This window comes from Monopterus albus, unplaced genomic scaffold (genome assembly GCF_001952655.1).
Source record: "Monopterus albus unplaced genomic scaffold, M_albus_1.0 scaffold126.1, whole genome shotgun sequence".
In the NCBI taxonomy this organism is placed as follows: domain Eukaryota; kingdom Metazoa; phylum Chordata; class Actinopteri; order Synbranchiformes; family Synbranchidae; genus Monopterus; species Monopterus albus.
Genome location: NW_018128006.1, coordinates 2,476,478 through 2,499,325, shown reverse-complemented (window position 1 = coordinate 2,499,325; position 22,848 = coordinate 2,476,478). Strand labels below are relative to the sequence as shown.

Below are 22,848 nucleotides of genomic sequence, written 5' to 3'. Positions count from 1 at the left end.
GTACGAGTCCTCAGCCTCGGGCCACAGAGCTGAATGGAGACAGTAAGGTGAGGAAGAGCGATATCACGTGAACACATGAAAGAGGGAGGTTGCTGGATTTAAGGCTTTTTGTCTTTGGGTGTTCAAAGGAGACAGCTGTTGACTGCACAAGGCCCGTCTCTATTCATGTGGGGGAGACTGCAGACAGAAACCACGCCAACGTACATACATACACACTTCAAAGGTGGTGTGCGTCCTCATGCGTTTGTGCTTCTTCCAATAGATCCACGCTGTTATTGTAATCAGTGAACATTACTTTATTCGGAAAGTACACTGAACTGCATATCTAGACACGTCACCTATGTATTATTCATAGGGAAGGTGTGTAACATTTACAATGCACACAGTATTCCTCTGTACCGATAGGTGTTGTAGCCTACTTCCGGGACTGAGACAGGACCTACACTTTAAAGGAACAGACCAACATTTAGGGAAATACTCTTGTTTATTGTCTTGTCTTGCACAAGAAGATTATTATAATTTTTATCTTCGTCCAGAACAGAGAACATTTTGGACCAGCTTAGCACAAAGTCTGGAAGCAGCTCCATTACTGCCTTAATTACAGAACGTCCTGTTCATTCATGTAAAAGTGAGAGAATAAGGTTGTAGAACCTGTTAAACAATATTTCTTGACAAACAACCACTTACTCACCCAGCACCTGTTGCTAAAACAGTTTATCCTGAAAACAAGCCAGTGATGTTGGACCATGTATAGACCCTCATGAAGGTCATATGATTCAATGTTTTGATGAAACTGTTGATTCAGCTGTGCTGCTGTTGAACTGTACTGCATTGTACAGAGAGGTGTTTCTGTTATTTACCCTTGCCTTATTGATATAAATGGAGAGGACAAAGTGATAGAAACACCTGTCAGTATGACACAATACAATTTTAAAGCACCACAAGCACTTAAAAAAAAAAAAAGATCATACAGTTGAATCAACATCGTTATAAAACAGGTTAAACAAAAACGGAACATTACCACCTTTGTGAAGGGACAATTTATTGCAAGATTGTTGAATCAGACAGCACTGTAGGGCCTGCCAAATAAACTGTCTGTTTAGTACTGTACAGTAGGTATACTGTATATAAAACATAAACCTGTAAACATTACAGCTTTTAAATATGATAAGATTTAATCCCCTGTTCTGTTTCCATCCTGCTTTTTAGTGCTACACTAAACTTGATGTACAGGCGTCTAATAAATATCTTGTTGCCTGACTCTGGGCAGAAAACTCCAAAATTCCTGTTTCTTTAAAATAGTCTATTGTTTTGTTGGCATAAAGTGAACATAACACCAGTTCTTTTTTTTTTTTATTCACAGCAAGCACAAACTGGTGACACTGTTTGGCTGACACATGAGCTCAGGGAAGTAGACGTACATGCATAGCACTAGAGATTACAGAAAACAGATCCACTAGGAACTAAAGGTTTACCACTTAAGGGGTCACACGTATCATTACTACAGTCAGAGGTCTAAAAATTATGTGAAGGTGATCTAAACATGGTTATGTCAATGCCAGTAACTCTATAAGTATACGCATCTTGTATTTTAATTATTAATAATGCTTAGAAACTGTGAGCTTTGATTAGTAAACATAAAATCCCTGTCTGAGACTAAAAGTCAACTCTCTCCCTTTTGCCTGAAGGAGCTTTTTCCTCCCGAACTGCGTCACCACTGCAGCTTGTCTTCAGTTGATATTTGCATCAGATGGAAATCAGTCAGCGAGAGAGAGAGAGAGGTTGTGTGTTTACCAGCACATAAACCATGTGTTTGATAGTTATAGGATACAGATGTCTTTCTGAACTTGCTTCCGCAGTGTCTGTATTGTAATTAAGCACTAACAGTAACTCTTCATTTGCTTCTATATCGCAGCTCGTATTTATTAATTTTTAGCCATAAGAATGAACAAATACACAGTAGCAGAAGGAATATGTAATACAGCATATATTGTATTCTTTTTCCTACAGCACAGTACATATTGTAAATAGCATCACTATACATACATCAGCTTTTCTCCAAACTGAATCCTCCAGTGATGTCAGTGGTCACACCCCATCCCCCACTGCCAAGGACTTCACTTGCATTTTCCTATATGCAAATAGCTTTGCATTCACTGAGCGGATGCAGGAGACAGGGCTGATCTGTTGTGCTTAGGTCTCATCGTAACCTCTTTTGTTCACGTCAAGCCAGGATGCAAAACCGGGTTCAGCAGCACACGCGACTAGGAAAACACATTTATCTCCTACAGTTTGCACAAGAAAACCAACAGAAAACACCAATGGGGACTCTGAACTGCACTGATCAGTGAACATAACACTGATCTCTTTCTAGGAAATGTATTAAAACGTAACAGCATCACAAAATATGTCATATATTTTTAAGAAAAACAATCCAAAGTGCGTGAAAAGGAAATTATGATAAAATACTCTGATAATTTCTTATAGTTTCAAAAAAAGAAAAACTGAACAGACTGAGCATTAAACCTGCACCGTGTTTTTTTGGATAAGTAATCTCCAAAGAAAGGGGGACATATGTCATCTGGCTGTCATCAGGCTTTAATTAACCTGTTTCCCACCCAGTTTACCCATCTGCTGTGGGGAGTCTCTCTGCATACTGTATGCATATTCTCCTATAGGAAATTTAATGACCACCTTTACCAACCTGCAGTAAGAGGCCTCTGGGCCAAGGCAACGGCAGACTGACAGCGAGGACAGGATGGAGGAGGGGGGTTCACTGGTTGGTGCATGGGCGGGCTACTGATGTGTTAAGCGGGAACACAAAGGGTGATATTGGCCTGTAAGGAGGGAAAAGAAGGCTATATCATACAAAATGGGTTTTCAGGTTACTTATTGTCTGATTGAAGTTGGATAAAACTGTATTATGTAGTTGATACTAACTGTGGAGTCATATTAAAATTATTTTTGTTGCTGGAAAACACACAAAGAAAGTGGTTCCTGTTACAGTCCTTTCATAACTACTGGTATATTGTGAACAAAACACCTCAGACCAAAATTAGACTGAGCAATGCATCCAGAGAGTTGGCTGATATTGCATCAGTGGGAATCCCATCATAGCAACCAGGTGCCTGTGGTCAGCCCTGGAGTCTGGAGACAACATGGAGACAGAGAAAAACAAGGTGCTTAATTTACATCTCACCTCCTGATCGAAACAGGCTCACCATTTCAAATGCAACACACACACACACACACACACACACACACACACTCACACACCATTTCATTCACATCTACTGTCCATGTAGTATCTGTTTTATAGCAGTACTGTGACTGGGATGTAACAATGTAGAACAAAGCGCAAACCTGTGTCATTAATCATTAACCAGTCACAGACAATTGACTGTGAGTGCCAAGTTTAAGATTAAGTGTTGTCTTAATCTGTCCTATGACTAACTGTGACACTACTAACACTTTGATGCCACACCATCCGGTATCATATTTAATTTTTCATCTTTTCGCTGCTTTTAGTTTTCATGTTGTAGCTACAGAGTGGCTCCAGTTCAGGTGTGCAGTGTTAAAGGGGCACACCTACAGAGAGACAGACTAAAACAAACACTGTAAAAATAGGTAATCTACAAACCCATTTCAAAATAACCTCAATGACATCATTGTACATGTGGCCATGTATGTGTGTCTTTGTGGATGTTCATGATATAATAAAACAAAATAAAACAGAGCTACGAGTGGTTAAAAAAGGATGTTTTTAAGTGACATGATGCACAACAATTTACAAAGACAGTGTTAGGTTAGAATAGTGTCTTAAATAAGACACTTTTGATGGAGCAGATCAATGTACCTCTGATCTAAAGGAGTAAAAGCCCTCATCACAGGAACCAGTAATACACTCCCACATATGTCAGTACCTGTCCTCTGTAACAGGAATTCATAAATAACAGGCCCAAGAAATCAACCCTACAGTTATATTATGGCTGTTCTGACTTATGTTACAGAAAAACACCTCATAGTGAAACTGGAAATATTCATTTGAATAAAAATTAATCTGATGTTATGTAAAAAACAGCAGATAAGTGTAATGGATTAGAGAAAATGAATACAGAAAAATGACAAAGGGCTTTAAATTTAGCTTGAAACTGTTGACAGTGGGAGTTTCTTTTGTCTCATTTCACTGAATGACTGAAATGACCTTGTCTGGCTAGTGTCACATTTTGCTTATAAAGTATAATTAACATCTGCTCTTTTGTCTCAGACATTATAGACAAGTAAGGTGAAACTCGGGGGCTCCGTGGGGAATGCTCATTTACTGCATTCATGAAACAATAGCAACGCCAACATCTCCCTCCACCCCAACAACCCAGTTTCATGACACAAACCACATCAGCAAATCCTCAGTAATTGTTCAACTGCCTGTGATTTTTTTGTTTGTATGTGGAGTGAAAACCAACCGATGCAGCACAACTTGTTGACGGAACAACAGGTGTTTAGTGACAGTGTAAACAAAGCCACCTCATCTTGAATGTCTGGTTTCCTACTGCTGCAGAGGAGCCGATTCACTAAACACTCTCCGGGCACCAAAATATCTAAACCTCATTACTTTATAAAGTTCAGGTGACAAAGAGGAGCAAACACTGATGAGATCATGTTTTGTCAATGTGAGAAATCACCAAAGCACACTTACTAGAAAACTCACTGAGGGTACCTCATCTTGTAACACAGCTGTTTCCCTGGGGATCACAGATCTGGACGCTGCATGCAGGGCACTCAGAGGGAGGGGTCGGGGCTGGTGCGGTCACAGAATCAGAGTTCAAATGCAGATGCCATGTACCAGTACTCAAAGGTTTGGACACACTTTTCCATTCAATTCAGGGGGAATGTGTGTCCAATTCTTGAACCAGTAGAGATTTAATTTCATGAACACTTTGCAAAGCATTCACAGGGACGCCCAGCTACTTAACATTTTCATATTGTCATCTGTAATGATAAAGTGTTAAGAGGATGAAATCAGGAGTCAGCTGCCTGAGTGAACCTGGTAGCGTCAGTGGTTGAGTCAAAAAGAGGAGTCAGTGAATATGGACAGGTGGTTCAACGGAAAATGAGGCAAACCTCTGACAAGCCTCAGAGGCAGATGGACCATCTGGTAGAGGGATTGTGGGTTGTACTGAATGTTAACATATAATTTTCTGTCTGTGGGATGATACTCATTAAACCACTAAATGAAATAGCCTAATGTTCCTATATTATCTTAATATCAGTGTTGGAGTTTTTCTCAGAAAATAAGCAGGAACAAGTCAAAGCACACCAGTAGACACTGGTGAGCACTGAAAAGCTCACAGATGAACATATTAGGCTATGTTTCGTTTTGAAAAATAAATACAAAAACAGAAATGTAGAATTGGAAGTGCAAAAACAACAAGTTAGCAGTATTTGCCCTTGGGGATTAATAAAGTATCCAGCTCTATCTAGGCTATCTATTTAAACTAAGATAAGCTAATTGTTTCCTGAGTCCAGGCTAGTTTTGATCTTCTCTGCAAAAACAGTGAACAACACCAGGATGAAGCTAGTCTGGCGTTGTCTGAAGGAAACAAAATCCATCTACCCACACATAAAGTGTCTTGATTAACACATAACCTGGTTCTTTAAACCATTCAGAAAGTGAAGTGTAGGCAGTTATCCCTGTTATGACTGTTTCTTGGTCGGACACAATGACTTCCTGAAGCTCCGTTGGTTGTCAGCCATCCTCACCGAGATGACAAGGCTCAGGGTCTTGTGTTAAGCCAGGCTGACCGATCACTGGCTGTATCTTAAACTTAAAATGTGGCATTCTTTATGAATTATTTACACTAAGACAAGTCTTCCAAATGTTACATTCAGGTGCTTTCTGTTTGTATGTTTACGGGGTGTAAGGAGCAGAAGTCTGTCAGAACTGTTGAATTGACCTTTTTGACCTTACTCAAAACATTTTGGTGCAACTCTTATCATCTTCTCAGATTCAAATGTTTTTTTTTTAACTCCTGCAATATAATGAGTGCAATGTCAGCAACAGTGTGAGAAAATGCCAAGAAATAGGGCTGCTGTGAATATGCTGTGCAGGAGAGAATGATGATACCATGATATAAGGAAAGTACTGAAGCAAAAGGAGCCACTGGCTTCATTGGAGGAGACAGTCTGAGCTCACTGCAGCTCAGACAGCAGTTCTGTGAGCAATTACGCCCCCTAGGAGACAGTACTGTTGTTCCTCTCTTCTCTTTACCTGCTGAAAATAAGTTCAGACGCTACATACAGTCCCCTAAACAAAATCATTCACTCACCTATGACTTTACAGGAACGAGTTCCATGACTATTTGTGTGTTCTGACTGAATCTGGCTTTAGGTTTGATGATCAGGGAGTTTACACAACAGGAAACAATATTCATCTCTTACATTTTTCATGCAACACTAGATGGTGCCCTCCACCCATCTTGTCCACACAAGCTCTGCTATGCTGACACACAACAGGTAGACAAAATAATAGGAGCGCCTTACCATATTTATCAACAGTGCTTTGGTAAAGCTTAGAAAGTTGTTTTTGTTGACACTGTATCAGAGCTGCTTTTGTATTATTTTGTATTTTGATGTGTTATGATCCCCAACCACTGACAAACTGACATCACAGGGACATTTTCTGTATGAACATGTAAAACTGAATGATTAAATGTCTTTCAACACATAAATAGTATTTATCATCGTATTCTGGAACAACATTTCTTTTTCTGGAGAATTTATAACAACTAAAGTGCATGTGATTGACTTTAGCTTGATGTTTTAACTCCAAATAAAAGTAATTTCCATATATGGAACAACTTGATTGCAATCTGATGTTACCAACATTTTTCCTTGAACTAAGTTTAGCACATGATTTTGACAGGAAATGCCATGTTTGATTTTATATTATATTTCAAAAGTGAAGATGAAAACATGCATTGATGGTGAAGCAAACAAATTTTTTCATCTTAAAATGGATTTAGCAGATATTTAGGCCAGTGTTTTGACCATTACAAATGCAAATGGCCTCTCAAAATATAATCACAAATATGTACCAGGCATATAAAAATAGATTTAGTCAATCCACCAAAGACAAAGTTCCATAGTGTTACACTGAATGTACCGTATATAGTTAACTTTTACATTCATTTCTTTTTAGCTTTGTGGATATTAAATAAAAACATGAAATGTGTTGCAGCGCATCTGGTTGATGCCAGTGTTCAAATCTGCCATCCTGTCCTCAGAAAGGACGTCACTCCAAAAGCACTGACTCATATGCCAAAGCCATGTGAGCTGTAAGACAATTAGCACTAAGTAGTGGAACACAACAGCATTTAACAGGATATGCTGTAAGATAACAGCCAGTCTAAATGGGGTACACAAAGCTTAGCTTGCTTGCCTGTTGTTTATTTACCTGAACAGAAGAGCAGTTGGTGTAAATGTGAAATAGGTCAAGAAACAGTTCACACAATTAAATCTTTAAACATTTATTTTGATGCATCTGTCAAATCATTTTCTCCTCTCAATGAGGAAAAGTCTGACTCATTTAACGCTTATAAACAATCACCACAATAATTTTGAGACATCAGTATAAACAGGGTGGGCTACGGAGAAGTAGCCCGCCTCTAATACCAGTGTTAGGAGCCAGGTACTTGTACTTAGGGTTCCGGGCTAGTTTCCCCTGGCCCACCCTGTATAATATAGTTTTTGCAAGACTAGTTAATGCTTTTTCCATGGTATAAGCCTATTACTGCATCAGAAAAGTGCTTTGTTGTTTTACAAGACAAAACAATAAGATGGTGCTACTTTTAGGAGGCAAAATGTGTTCCTAGAAAAGGACGAATGGATGTGAAAATAACCTTTTGGCCTGAATGTAGAGTTTAACTGTGGAAAAAACAGAAAGAAAGAGGTTATCAAGAAGTAATTTAACTCTATTAATAATGAGAACATAAATAACAGTTCTTTAGAGCCATCTTCTCAACCATGGTGTCATTTACTGTAATTAAATTACTAAGCTGCTCAGCTGCCACTACTAGAGGAAAAATATCAGCTTACAACAAAGTTATTACAAGTTACTAACTACAAACTACTAGTGATTTTTCAACACTTGTTCTTCCTTTCTGGACTGTGTTTAATAAGTGGAAAGTTAAACATTTCTTAGCAGAAAAAGCTGTACATTGGCAGTGCTTGAGATACACAAGGTGCATGTATCTGCTAACTGGCCACTTGACCTACATTGCTAAAATGTATAAAACATGACTGGCAGTGTATGGATTGCTGTGTCATCCTACTGCACAATGCTCAAGGTTTTGTGTTTCCAAACTTACTCAACATTTAAAATATATGAGGACTAAATATCATATTGTGGGATAAATGAAACTCTCTCATTTACCTTAAATGACATAAAATGTCAAAATGTTTTGATAGGTTGTGGACAATGTAAAGTATGGGAGTTTGGTGCTGTAACACTGAGGATACTGGTGAAAAAAGATGGGAACAATATGGGCCAAGAAGTTTCTGTTTCACCTGACTTGTCTGCAGTAAGCCTAAATTTATAAGGCAATTTCAAAATGTCAAAAATACAAACAACCTGAAAGAAAACGTTACACCAAATCATTAAAAAACAGTCCATATTTATTGCAAAATATTCTTGTACAGAATAAAACTGAAAAAACGTGAACAGAGGAGGAATCAACAGTAAGGCCAACATCATGACGCCGAGAGCTGAACTGTACAAACACCAATAGTAACATTTGCTGCTTAAATAGTGTTTTTATACATAAATGGTTCCCCATGATCGCAGCAACCTCCTTAAGGGGGAGAAAAAACAAACTGAAAAATCTTCACCATTTTACTAAAATGTTATTGCCTTTGACTGTAAATCCATCAACTTGGGACACCACTAGACAATCCTTGAAACGCTGGAATTCCTGTAAGAAACTTGTCACTCAATTGATAACATCTCATAAAATATAAATATATATACTTGTAAAAAGCTCCACATGACATGGGACTGATAATATTTTGGAACTGAGTATAGAGTCACTGTTGTCACTGTTGATTCAGAACATGAGGTGGTTCTGAGCACTACAGCTAAAGTTAGCAGGCTAACACCATTAGCTCAACTGCTAATGCCAGTGCTGTAACTGGGTGTGCGCTGCTGAGTTAATACTTCTGATTTGAAACTAAACAAAATATCTTAAATATGTTTAAAGTTTGCTTCTAGTTTACATCACACTGCTAGAATAATCAAACCCTCACTTGAGCTAGGAGGGTTTTAGCATAGGCTGTCAAGATAAATTCAGGTGTGCATGCCCATGCACATCCTCATGCGATTTGGCACTAATGTCAAAGTTCTTGCTTCACAGTAAACCTGGTGGTAAACACATTGGAGTCTCTCCAGCTCTTCCTCTTACATCTTTTTTTCTTTACATATAAAAAGGCAGAGTGAGACAGGACATATTTTTTCTCTGCACATTCAAATGTACATCCTTAATACCGGCTCTCCCAAAATTTGGGATCTAACAAAGACACACACACACACACACACAAAAAAAACAAACAAAAAAAATCCTGTCTCTGAAAGTACACTGGGGGAAATAAAAATTAAATAAGAATTAAAACTGATAATTATTTTTTCTCATATGCATAAGCCCTTCAAGAAAACACAAGATGATGTGCAATCCAGAACTCCAGAGGAGAATTAGGGTTTCTTATGAAATTACTTGACCAGAAAGGTAGAGCTAGAGACGCAACACAACAATGTCATGTTTCTGCCCTTCTGACACTGTATCTTACAATACATCTGGTGGATAAATAACAAAACACAAGTATCCTTCCTTAAACTGGGAAGCCGGTGCTCAGTGGGGTCTCCACGCCAGTCAGAAGATGACAGACACTAACAAACAGACTAACACAATCTCCAAAATTAAACAGAAATACAGCTGACTGGTGCTTCTGGGATGCTTTAAGGACAATTTTGTGGCATTTGTTGGAGTAAGATGTCAGTTTTGTTGCAGAAACACCTCTGTAAAAATTCATTTTATTAATAAGAAAGAAGATTTCAAGGTTAACTGAGTGTTTCTTCTGCAGTTTTGAGTCACAATCCACAACTTTCTGATCAGTTATTACTGACCTTTTCTTTTAGTGATCTGTAGCTCTGTGGTGGTGGCGCTGTTGGATATCATAAGTGCTTTCAGTAATTTGATACCCTGAGCGGAGGACATAGGCTTGGGGTGAATTTCAGTAGAAACAAATAATTTTTGCAGAGCAAACAACAACTGAAAACAGGACACTACTAAGTACTACCACAGAAATAAAACAACACAGTCAGCTTTACAATATGCATATACTCATGCATATATAGTGTGTATTCCCTCTTGCATACCGGTGAGTGGCTGGGGACTATATAGAGAGCTTTTAGTTATACCAACTCCCTCTGCAGAGACTAACAGTGATTATTTAGAGAGACTGATATAAATGAGAGCCAACATAACTAACAGGACTGGCAGAGTGGTGAGAAGACAGGGACTGATTCTGTGCAGCTTGTAAACAGAAGAGGCCAGACAGCCAGAGAGGATAATGGGTAACAGACATCCACTTAAAGCAGCAAAGATTTAGAGCCTGGATGGGAGTGAGGAGAAAAGGTGAGGGACCTTTTTCTCTGGGCTTACCAATCAGAGTGGCAGCATCACCTCAAGACTTCGCCTTCACCGCTTCCCATTGAGCTTTAGCTCAGAGAACTTCAGCTGTGATGGCAAAATAAAATTAAAGTGATCGACATGTTCCTGTCTGTGCTTCTCGGGAGAGAAACTACTCAACAAACAGTGGACTCTCAGTGATGTAACAGCATCTTATAGTAAAGCAACTGGTGGGCAGAGTGAGCATTTGATCACAGGGGGATGTGGGTGCGACAGGTAGATATAGGTCGCTAGGTCTTCAAAAGTAACAGTTATCCCCTCCCACCCCCACCCTCACTTTTTTCCAACCCTTTCCGACATCCTCTTTGGGTTGTTAAGAGCTGAGAGGTCAGAGAAGCTCAGACAAATAACTGGATCCGCTCACGGATGGCCTGCCGGCAGATCGGACATGTCTTGAGCGCAGCGCTGCAGTCAATGCAGGAGGCATGTCCGCACTGGAAGACCAGCTTGATGTGGTTGTCGATGCAGATGGGGCAGGTAATCCGCTCCTCCATCTGGCGGTAGCGAGACTGCAGCTGCTCCAGCAGGTTGTGCTGCTCTGAATTCTCATTGCCAGGACTGCAGTCCACTTCTGTTTGGTCTGTGATGGGGAGCAGTCATCAACAGAAATGAAGCCCACAAAGAACTGAATTTACAGACTTTGACAAAAGCTACAGGTTACTGTTTTCTGATGTTAATGGAAATGGAAATGGAATTCATGCAACCTTTGCGATCTTGTGCAAGATGACACCATCCTGCTGTTTCACCGTGCTACTGGTTCAAAGATAACAAGGGTGCAAGATGACACCATCCTGCTGTTTCCGTGCTACTGGTTCAAAGATAGCAAGCGTCTATACTATAGATTCATTGGTGGTTTGTTTTCGGCACAGAGGCCTTTACTCTACCGTCCAAAGTTGTCCTACTGGGGCCTGGTCAACAATAGTGATCATGGCTAAAATTCACAGATTTTGAATGTTTTGAAAGTCCCTCTAACTCTAAAAAAAACAAGATGGATGCACTGAAACATTTACTGTACCACTGTACATGTAGATAGATTACAGCATTAAAATGTCCTTTGTCTTACCTTGCCTAATTTTCTTGGTGATTGTGACTTGGCATTTAATGCATTTCTTCATTCGATGGGCGCACTCTGAAAAGCAAAGACCAGGTCAGCACAGACATACACAAGAAATACAAAGGAAATACAATATGACAAAACCTAAATACATCGTCCACAGTATTTAACATAAAGCATAAAAAATGAATTGTAAGATTTTCTTCAAAAATAAAGTACCATAACCTTAAAAGACCACTTACTGTAAGGGCGCAGCTGATTCACCTAGGTTTTTCTTAACTACAATTGCAAATCCTGATTGTTCTCAGTAAATATTTCTGACTTTCTTTCAACTTACACACCTGGTATCTGCCTATTGATACAAGTCCTTTCCTGCCACCGGCTCTACACAGAGCCCTCCACTAACTCTAGTGTCTACACACCTTCACAGGCCACACTGTGCTGGCAGGGGCAGAAGAGAACCAGCAGAGCCAGCTCAGAGCAGATGAGGCATTCACTGGGCCCTGGCAGTGTGGGAAGAACCAGGTTGGTCATGGTATTGGGTGTAGTGTGGACCCGGCGCAGGCTGGCACTGCTCAGGCCCTGTCCACATGTGATGGCCTGTAGACACTGCAACCTGTCAGACAACACACAGCTATTACAACGTACAACACTGTTTGCTATAGCAGTTGGAGGTTGAAAACACGTGTTTAACAAAGTTATCAAAAAGGTTCTATGAATTTCATCCCTGTCTACCTATACTTCTCAGAGAAGCTCTTGATAATTTGCAGCACTGCGCTGTCTGCCACCAGGTCCAGAGGACTCTTGCCCTTGTGGTTGGCATAGTTGGTGTCAGCTCCTTCCTGTGCTAGAAAACACGCGATAGCTGCCCCAACACTCAGCTCAGTACTCCCCAGAAGACCTGAAGCACTCAGCTGTGGATGCACATGGGGATAATGGGAGAGACAGAAAAAGGGAAGAGCCATTTAAATGAACAGTATGCAGACCCTGAATTGTAGAAGAGTGAGAATACAATACAACAAAGAGGTAGCTGGAGTAAAACCAGCGCAATCAAGCTAAGGCTGGTACAACTCAAATCTAAGCAACACTGAAGAACCACCAACTCATCAGCTGACAGTGGCCAAATCAGCCCTGAGGACTTTAGTTCAGGCATCCTCAAAGCTCTGTGTGTATTAGTATTTGTGTGGTGGCTTGGCAGGTGTCCAGGATGTTGAGTGGAGCTGCAGTGTTTGCAGTCATGCGGACCAGAAAGGTCATTTATTCAATGGTACAAAGATATAAATAACAGCTGATGTAACAGTATTTAAAGCAGGTAGCCGAGGTTCGGCAAAAAAGTTCCCATAAACCAAGTGAATGCAACGTGCCCAGCACCAAACAGCAGACAGAGAAAGTTAGCAACTGCTTGGTCAACAAAATAGAGCATTTAGCAGCTAACAAGTCAGACATTTCTCTCATAATAAGGTGGAAACCCAAACTGAGCTAAAAGGCAAACCAATTTTGGATTAGTCATGTCACTTGAATTACAACCCCAAATGAATGTAGGTGATAATTTTACAACTTGTTGCACTGCCCTTTAATGCTAGATAAAGTTACTAAACTACAGTGGACAGTAACATGCAGCCTTTGGTTTAATAAAAAGGGTTTCATGAGCATCATTAATATAAGTGTTGCATTATTCATGCAATAATGAATATTAAAATGGCCTCAGGCCTCTTGCTCCATTTACAGAACAAGCTAAAAAATTGAAAAATGAAAAACATGTAAGAAGTTTAAAGAAGTGTCAACAAAACACTACATCCACTCCAGCTTCCCCACTGGTCCTCACCCTGCAGTAGAGTGATGTGGTGGAACAGCCCTCACTGCTCTCGTCAGTGCTGCTGGTCCCCATGGTAGGGCTGAGCATAACATTGGCCAGCTGTGGGCGGAGAAGGGCCACGTGCATGGCCGTGTCTCCATCCTCGTCCTCCATGTTGACGTCAGCGCCCTCGGCCACCAGCAGCTGCACCAGGTCAACGTGGCCCTGCGTCACTGCCAGCTGCAACGGCGTCTGGTTGCGGTTGTTGCAGATGTTGATGTCGCAGCGACCCTTTGCATAAGGATGTGGGGGAAAACAGTATTTTATAAAACCAGAAAAGCAAAAATGTCATTAAATCTTAAATGTGTAAAGAAAAATAAAATTGGTGATGGCAGACTTTGCTGCAACTGCTGGTATGTATTAATCTAAAACAACTGTTTTAAACGACTCTTAACTTGCTCCCGACCCCAGTTCACCTCCTTGATGAGGATCTCGGCGACATCCCTGTGGTTGTTGAGGGCAGCCAGATGCAGCGCAGAGAAGCCGTCGTCCTTCTTAACATCCACCAGTTGTCGTGCTCGGGCCAGGATCTTCTCTGTGGCCCTGCCACCAGGATAAACAACACAAGATTCAATTAGCTAAAGTGAAAAACACTTCTCATGGTTTATGACCTAAATTAAGAACAGTTATATCTGCAGCATTTTAGCCAGTGCTTTTTACCACTGCAAACACTAAAAAAAAAAAAAAAAAAGAATAAATGTGACTGACCAACATTATATATTTAAGTGTCTATTTTCGTACCAATATCTTGATTTGAGCCTAGTATTAACAGTATGTACTTGATCCAACAGAGCGACAATGCATTAACAATGCCGCCAGTGCAGACAGCATAGCATGAACAAACCCGCTCACAATATGAAGCTAAAGTTATCCTGTGTCACACTGTGCTTGACATGAGCTTGGAAAGAGACGCAGCTGTTGCAGAACTGTTAACAAGAAAACACTGAGCCACAGGAGGCAGCCAGTTCTCACCGAATGCAGCCAAATGACCTCCTGATGTACAAATAATAAAAAAGGAACCACTGCTTTAACAATTCCATAACCAAAGTGTTACAAGTAAATTGTTGCTTTAAGCCTTAATTTATAGTAGATTAATAATATCTGTCGCTTGCCATCATATAATATTCAACTACTGTGCTATACAATAATATGGACACACACTCAACATCTCACAGCTTGATGCCTGACACGAGGGCATCTGTTTTTGTCAGATCACAGCAGGTTATTTTTAATGTGAGGGTTAACAACAGAGAGGAAGTTTAGGTGCGGTGCATTATGAGTCCACAATCAGTGAAGTGAGACCATTAGAACTTTTTTGTGATTCATGCAGTGGGCTGATAATGCAGCGTGAAGCTGGGCAACACTGTCGAGATGTTCTCTGCTTTCTAGCCGAGTCTGCTTTGTAATGTGTGAAATTCAAGCTGGCAGCCTTAGCGAGCGCCCAGGAAGCTGGCATGGCAACACAGAGGCTTTCTATGGACGTTAGGTAAATTTTAACGTTAGCTCTGCTGGACCTCACTGTTAAACTCTGGTGTTGCTCATGTTGACAGGTGATGCAGGTGCCAGTGCTTTGTTTTTAAAAAAAATAAAACTCAACATGAAGCACATGAAGGACAATACACAAGAAACAGATCAACTAAAAGTATTCAGTTTCTTTTACATTTTTGATTGTTTGCATTTATTTGATTTCTTTTACCTAAAACTGGCATCAGTGCAAAGCAGCGCGACTCTGTGCTCCTTGATCAGTCCAGTCCAGTGATCAGTGACACATTTAAATGTATCAGCAGTCTGCTGCTAATGAGCCTGTAAACTGATGTACTTTCCATGTTACCATAATTAGAACTGCATTAATGTATTTAATTTGTGCTATGAATATAGTATTATGGTGTGCCTGGATACAGTGATTTGTGTTCTTACTACTCTCTTGCCTAACCAGTCTATCAGATAGGGGCACAATATGTATTGGGGATGACACGTCATTGGTATGGCTATGTGCCATATTGGATGGGGTGGCCAGGTTAGGGCACAGACTTGGAGAGGGGTGGCACATTTGAAAATTGTAAAAAGTATATTAAACTCCTAGTTCTATGAAATAATAAACCATACATTATTAAGAATCAAACAGTTTGTGTTAAAATGAAACACACATAGTGCTTTCTTTAGCTAACTTTGGCTGCGCTCCTGGTCGGGGATGGCACTGCAAGTAGTGCACTCCACAACAACACAGTTGAAGAAATTAAAGTAAATATTGTGCTGCATGCATGATATAAAATAAAACCAATTAGAACAACATCAATAAAACACCAGATAAATGTTAGTTGTGTTCAAGGCAACAATCTGTTATTCTTTTTCATTAATTAATACTGACAAGCACCACATTTTGACAAGCACCACACTCTGGCAAGGATGGCACCAGGGCTGGCTACCCCCTGGCTCTACCGATGGTGCTACCTTGGGCAATAATACCACCTTTTATTTAAGTTGCAAAACTATTTTAAAATGTATCAAATAATTCTAGTTGTAGAACTCTGCTCTTAAACTTGTCTTAATGTGGAGACTGTGCTGTCAAAGCCTCCAGACACCCAGACTTAGTGAACACCACTGGCAGCAGTTCAGAGATATAAGCTTCTAAAGGGTTTTGAGTAGGACTGATCTCTCTAACCAATCAGGGATTTTCAGTTATTTCTGGTTGATTAGTAAGTTTTGTTGCGTTTTCATTTATTGTAATTTCATAACAACAAATATCTGAAGAGCTGGACAGAATGGCAGGGAGAGGGAGCGCTGGGCGGAGCAGAGTGGGTTGATTTGGAGTGTCATGCTAGTGATACCTGTTGAGGAAATTAAATTACCTATTGTAGCTTTAACTCTTATAAAACCTCCCAAAACAAATGAGTAATATGGTATAGCTTTATCAGCTTTTCATTATGGCTAATCCTGCTTTCTTTACCTAAGATGTTGTTGCATACAGATGGCTGAAGTTTCAAATAATAATAATAACAATGCTAATAATAATATTACATTTACAACATTTACAGGGTCACTGGCAGCAGACTCCTGATATGTTTTAAATTCATTACTGAGGAACACAAGCTACTTTGTTACGTGTAGTCACACATGGCCTGAATCTCCTCTGAGTGTGCAATTAAATAGGAAGGCCGTCACTGGTACCTGCAACTTGGTTCAGTGTTTGGCAGAGGCGCTGATAAAAGAAAATACTATTTCTGCTTTTAAGCTGTCTCCCGAGTACCTTCATTAGCTTAAAGAGCTTGCCCTTGCAGTTGTAAAGCAGCCTCTCTCTTTGGATAACAGCTATGTCAGACCGTGTCTCCTTTGTATTCATTATGCCACACTTCACTGCATTATTTCCATGATTTTTATTCTTGTACGTTCGTGAACATTCAGCCTGACATATGGCCGACAAAACAGCCAGAGGGCATCTCTGACATGCTGGAGATGACTTTTCAGGAGGCTGAAGACTTCATCTGGTTATTTTGGGGAGTTTGCATCATTCATGTTTGTAAATTGCTTCTTGATCAAAGCTTAATAAAAACAGAAGAAATGTACCATGATAAGTACTAATTATTTGACTCTGGAAATAAGAAATGATAAAACAGGAAAGAAAATAAAGCATTTTAATTTCATGTCTAATTAGCTATGAAAATGACCTTGCTGTGAAATATACAGTATCAGTATGTGTTAAGACAGTTTATGCTGTACTACTAAAAGGCACAATGTACCTACAGACATACGGGAGTAAATAGGAAGAGAAGGGTTGTAAGAACACAACAAACAAAAGGAATCTGGTGAAAGTGAGGAGAAAACCAAGCAGCTACTATAGGAGGATGCAAGACCACAGGAAAGAGAGAGAAATCCAGGCAGGCGATTTTTGTTTTCAAGTAAATACAGTAAACAGACTAACCATCCTGCCTCTTGTGTCTAGCTGAAAACTCCTGTAGAAATCTGGCTGCTTGCCTTGTTTCTCTTCTTTCCCAGGACTGTTCATGAACTTTCCCTCTAGCCCTCTTTTTCCATTTCCTCACAGTAAATACTCTAATAGACATAACATTCTCATTATTCTGTCACAAAAAAAAAAAAACAATAGAAGGCCACAGCTGCTCAAAGTAACTCCAAATAGAGTAGCATCAAGAAAAAAGAAATCTACATTTATGGTTAGGATAGCACAACAACCATCAATTTACCTACAATAGAAAAAGTACCAAGCATACAGATCAGATCGTACTTTGATAGTTATTATTTTACTCACCTTGTAATTATAACTCCAGTCAGAAACCACAAGAAAAATAAATAACTATAAATATACTTAAGAAAAGCCCTAAAAATATTATTAAAACTAATTCATTCCACAAGGTTTAAAGTCACTCTCAATCAAATGCCTGGAGACATTCAAACTGTAGCTTCCAATTTGTTTTTAAAGCTATCTAATCTCCTTTCAGCTGCTAAAGGGTCTAATGAAACTTAAAACAAACTGACACCATAACCCACTCCTAATCGCTGTATTCCCTTCCTATCACATTCCGTTTTCTATTGATCTTGTACGAACTTGAACTACGGATGCCTCGTTGTGACAAACTGTACAAAATACAGCCTCCAGTCCAAAGCTAGCGTTGGCTGACTAATGAGTAAATTTGGAAGCACAGTAGAAACGTCTGGTTACTGCTAATGTGACACAAAGCACTGACATAAAACAAAGCTCAAAACTCAAAAAATAAAATCATATTAATTCAGTACAAAGGTAAAATCACCACCATGCTAGGTTGCTAATGTTACCAAAACAAACACATTAGCTTTAGATGCTAACACATCCAGAAGGAAGAACAAATGGTCTTATACTTGTATAGCGCTTTTCTATGCTTTACAGCACACTCAAAGCGCTTTCACACTACTTGGCCATTCACACTCCCAAACACTCACACACCGGTGCTATCACCGGGAGCAACTGGGGGTTCAGTGTCTTGCTCAAGGACACTTCAACATGTTGACTGGACAAGCCGGGAATCGAACTGCTAATCCTCTGGTTAGGAAACGACCCGCTCTACCTCCTGAGCCACAGGCGCCCCCAGTTCAATTACATAATGAAATTCAATTGTGAAAACTAATACTTAATTGTTTAATTGCCTCACAAGTTCTCATATGTCACTGTACTGAATGCATTGCCCGATGGACAGAAGTCACACACAACATTACATGCAGAAACAAAGGCAGAATTCACAACAACGGTATGGGCTTTTCCCTCTCAGGCAATATCACCATTTCACAGTATTACACAAATACTATTATCAGCTACAATTACCCTCAAAGGAGGGAAAACAGAGGGTGTTTTAATGCAAGTGACTGTGACAATTAATTAGTTGAATTTCAGTGCTAGATTGACCTTGAAGAAAAAACCATTCTAAACATAAAAAAAAGAATGCAACTAAAGCATGTTAGTTGCCATCTTACATGAATAAAATTAAGTTCATGGGTGAACTTAAGATCCCCGACTTACCGGGTGAGAGACAGGTGATGTTGGCCAGCTAACCCTCAAAATGTCAACTCACGCCAAAAAAAGAAAAGTTAATGCCAACAACACATCTGAATCAAATTCGAATCCTTTGGCTCAAATGGAGATACTCTCCATCTCCACAAGGTCAAACCGATGTTAACAAGGGTTTTTGCCTTTTCTTTGTCCCACTGTCTGTGTGCAAAAGAACACAGCCTCTTCAGTTTGGCAGCCACGGTTTTGGACTATTAGCTGCTGAGAGTGACTTCATTGCTTACAGTTTGAAATGACTATTTGAGGTTTGAAAGAGAGGGTCATGGAGGTGGGCAGTATGGATGAGAGACATCAAGTCCTGTCCCATTTTAGCTTTATTTATCAAACAATGTGTAAAATCTTAGTTAATGCACCTTCAAGCCGAAACAAACTAGGAAAACATGCAGAGGACCCACAGCACCTGGACTGTATCAGTGTAGTTTAAGCCTGCTTGATGATTTATGAATGAACTGGTGAACTGAATTGATCCTGAATGTTGTAAATCCTGTGTCTCTACATTTGGCACAGCGCCTGATGTCAGGCTAAATGAATGCTGCAGAGCATAGCCTCCAAGCACTGCACATATGACACTCGCCAGAACAGATCAGATACTTATTAAATAACTGTCTACTGTGGCCTTCACTACTGTTCTTACCCTCTCTCCATTGCAGTTACTGGTTGCCCATAAACATTCGGCCACATATTGCACCGATATACACGGCTCTCCTGAAATTATATTTTTTGCAGGATCATTTTCAAGGTTTCAAGTATTTTCAAGGTGCATACAATATGAGCTGGGGGGCGGCTGGTTGTTGACCCGTTGATGCAGACTGCAGGCAAACAACCAGGCTGTGAGCCTGACATCTTTACTGATGACAGGAACAGTGCCACTCTTTGGAATATCCATTTCCAAGACGTCCCTCATTGGGTCACATAAGTTACAGTTTAAAGGTTTCTCTTTGAACCTGGTATTACTTCAAAGAGGATGGTTATGGTGATGCTGGTGTTTTTCACTCCTGCTTGCTTTCTTTCATGAAAGGAACAATTTTCCATTACATGGTTTTGGTATAATTTGAGACACAAAGTTCATATGAGATCATGAAAGTCAAAAAACAGGAGCTTCACCATGATCAGGCAGACTTGGTGCAGTGGGAAAAATATCAACTCTAAGAAGTTCCTCAGAGCTTTAAGGAGATGTACTTCCTTGTATACTGTATGAAATTGGTCAAAACTGTTATTTGTTTAAATAATATTTCCTTGATCTAAGCACCTTAAATTGACTTGTATCACCATATTAAAAACAATGCAGTTTATATTTCCACTTAAAAATAATAACATACATATTAAATAACCTTAGTTTAGTTGTTTTTTGAAGTATTACACTGTAATAAATAAATTGTACTGCTGAAAACAGAAAGAAAAGAAATATTCTATAGATCAATCAACACTGCTCAGTTGCACTCATGCACACATTAGATGTATGGCAATGCCTGAACAAAGTATATGATGGTGCACAATGCAAATAATCTGAATATTGTATCTAAAGACAAACTGCACAACTGTAGAGGCTGGTTTAAAGTAGTGGGTAACTGAGTCACAGGATGAAAAACTGTCTAAATTCTATTCATACAGTGCCTTGCGAAAGTATTTGGCCCCCTTGAACTTTGCGACCTTTTGCCACATTTCAGGCTTCAAACATAAAGATATAAAACTGTAATTTTTTTGTGAAGAATCAACAACAAGTGGGACACAATCATGAAGTGGAACGAAATTTATTGGATATTTCAAACTTTTTTAACAAATAAAAAACTGAAAAATTGGGCGTGCAAAATTATTCAGCCCCCTTAAGTTAATACTTTGTAGCGCCACCTTTTGCTGCGATTACAGCTGTAAGTCACTTGGGGTATGTCTCTATCAGTTTTGCACATCGAGAGACTGAAATTTTTGCCCATGCCTCCTTGCAAAACAGCTCGAGCTCAGTGAGGTTGGATGGAGAGCATTTGTGAACAGCAGTTTTCAGTTCTTTCCACAGATTCTCGAGTGGATTCAGGTCTGGACTTTGACTTGGCCATTCTAACACCTGGATATGTTTATTTGGGAACCATTCCATTGTAGATTTTGCTTTATGTTTTGGATCATTGTCTTGTTGGAAGACAAAGCTCCGTCCCAGTCTCAGGTCTTTTGCAGACTCCATCAGGTTTCCTTCCAGAATGGTCCTGTATTTGGCTCCATCCATCTTCCCATCAATTTTAACCACCTTCCCTGTCCCTGCTGAAGAAAAGCAGGCCCAAACCAGGATGCTGCCACCACCATGTTTGACAATGGGGATGGTGTGTTCAGGGTGATGAGCTGTGTTGCTTTTACGCCAAACATAACGTTTTGCATTGTTGCCAAAAAGTTCGATTTTGGTTTCATCTGACCAGAGCACCTTCTTCCACATGTTTGGTGTGTCTCCCAGGTGGCTTGTGGCAAACTTTAAACGACACTTTTTATGGATATCTTTAAGAAATGGCTTTCTTCTTGCCACTCTTCCATAAAGGCCAGATTTGTGCAGTATACGACTGATTGTTGTCCTATGGACAGAGTCTCCCACCTCAGCTGTAGATCTCTGCAGTTCATCCAGAGTGATCATGGGCCTCTTGGCTGCATCTCTGATCAGTCTTCTCCTTGTATGAGCTGAAAGTTTAGAGGGACGGCCAGGTCTTGGTAGATTTGCAGTGGTCTGATACTCCTTCCATTTCAATATTATCGCTTGCACAGTGCTCCTTGGGATGTTTAAAGCTTGGGAAATCTTTTTGTATCCAAATCCGGCTTTAAACTTCTCCACAACAGTATCTCGGACCTGCCTGGTGTGTTCCTTGTTCTTCATGATGCTCTCTGCGCTTTAAACAGACCTCTGAGACTATCACAGTGCAGGTGCATTTATACGGAGACTTGATTACACACAGGTGGATTCTATTTATCATCATTAGTCATTTAGGTCAACATTGGATCATTCAGAGATCCTCACTGAACTTCTGGAGAGAGTTTGCTGCACTGAAAGTAAAGGGGCTGAATAATTTTGCACGCCCAATTTTTCAGTTTTTTATTTGTTAAAAAAGTTTGAAATATCCAATAAATTTCGTTCCACTTCATGATTGTGTCCCACTTGTTGTTGATTCTTCACAAAAAATTACAGTTTTATATCTTTATGTTTGAAGCCTGAAATGTGGCAAAAGGTCACAAAGTTCAAGGGGGCCGAATACTTTCGCAAGGCACTGTATGTATATCACTACATCAAAACAACATAAGCACAACATCATTTTAAAACAGATTCAGTGGACTTCTGTGAATGGCGATAGTTCAAAAAAGGAACAACTGACCACACAGTACACTTTTGGCTGTGTTCTCTCTACATTCTCAGGCTATTTTTGAGTGTGTGGGAGCTGATGTAATGCAACACTGGCTCACCAAAAAGAAGCCAGATGTGTCTAGGAAACAAACCCTTATCACTGTGAGAACAGTTATCTTCTGCATGTCTGTGTGCTCTGTGCCCATTCAGCTTGTGATTTAGCACCTTCAGTGTCAAAAAGTCTACCACTAACATAGTCAAGTGAATGCTTTTGTGTTGCATGTGCTTTCCTGGGAAAATCATCTAGCACACTGTCTTCAGTTTGCTTGGAATTTT

The 22,848-nt window shown here is 39.9% G+C and overlaps 1 protein-coding gene across 1 annotated transcript in view; it reads right to left on the bottom strand.

The window, feature by feature from the left end:
* Positions 1–8,652: 8,652 nt before the first annotated feature.
* mib2 (MIB E3 ubiquitin protein ligase 2) overlaps positions 8,653–22,848 on the bottom strand; it is a 31,531-nt gene continuing 17,335 nt past the window's right edge. Inside the window, exons 14-19 of the mRNA XM_020612512.1 lie at positions 14,065–14,191; positions 13,619–13,879; positions 12,529–12,707; positions 12,216–12,409; positions 11,803–11,868; positions 8,653–11,319 (exon numbers count right to left, since the gene is read on the bottom strand). Of these exons, the coding sequence (XP_020468168.1) occupies positions 11,078–11,319; positions 11,803–11,868; positions 12,216–12,409; positions 12,529–12,707; positions 13,619–13,879; positions 14,065–14,191 (1,069 nt within the window). The 3' untranslated portion in view covers positions 8,653–11,077. The remainder of the gene's footprint in view (positions 11,320–11,802; positions 11,869–12,215; positions 12,410–12,528; positions 12,708–13,618; positions 13,880–14,064; positions 14,192–22,848) is intronic.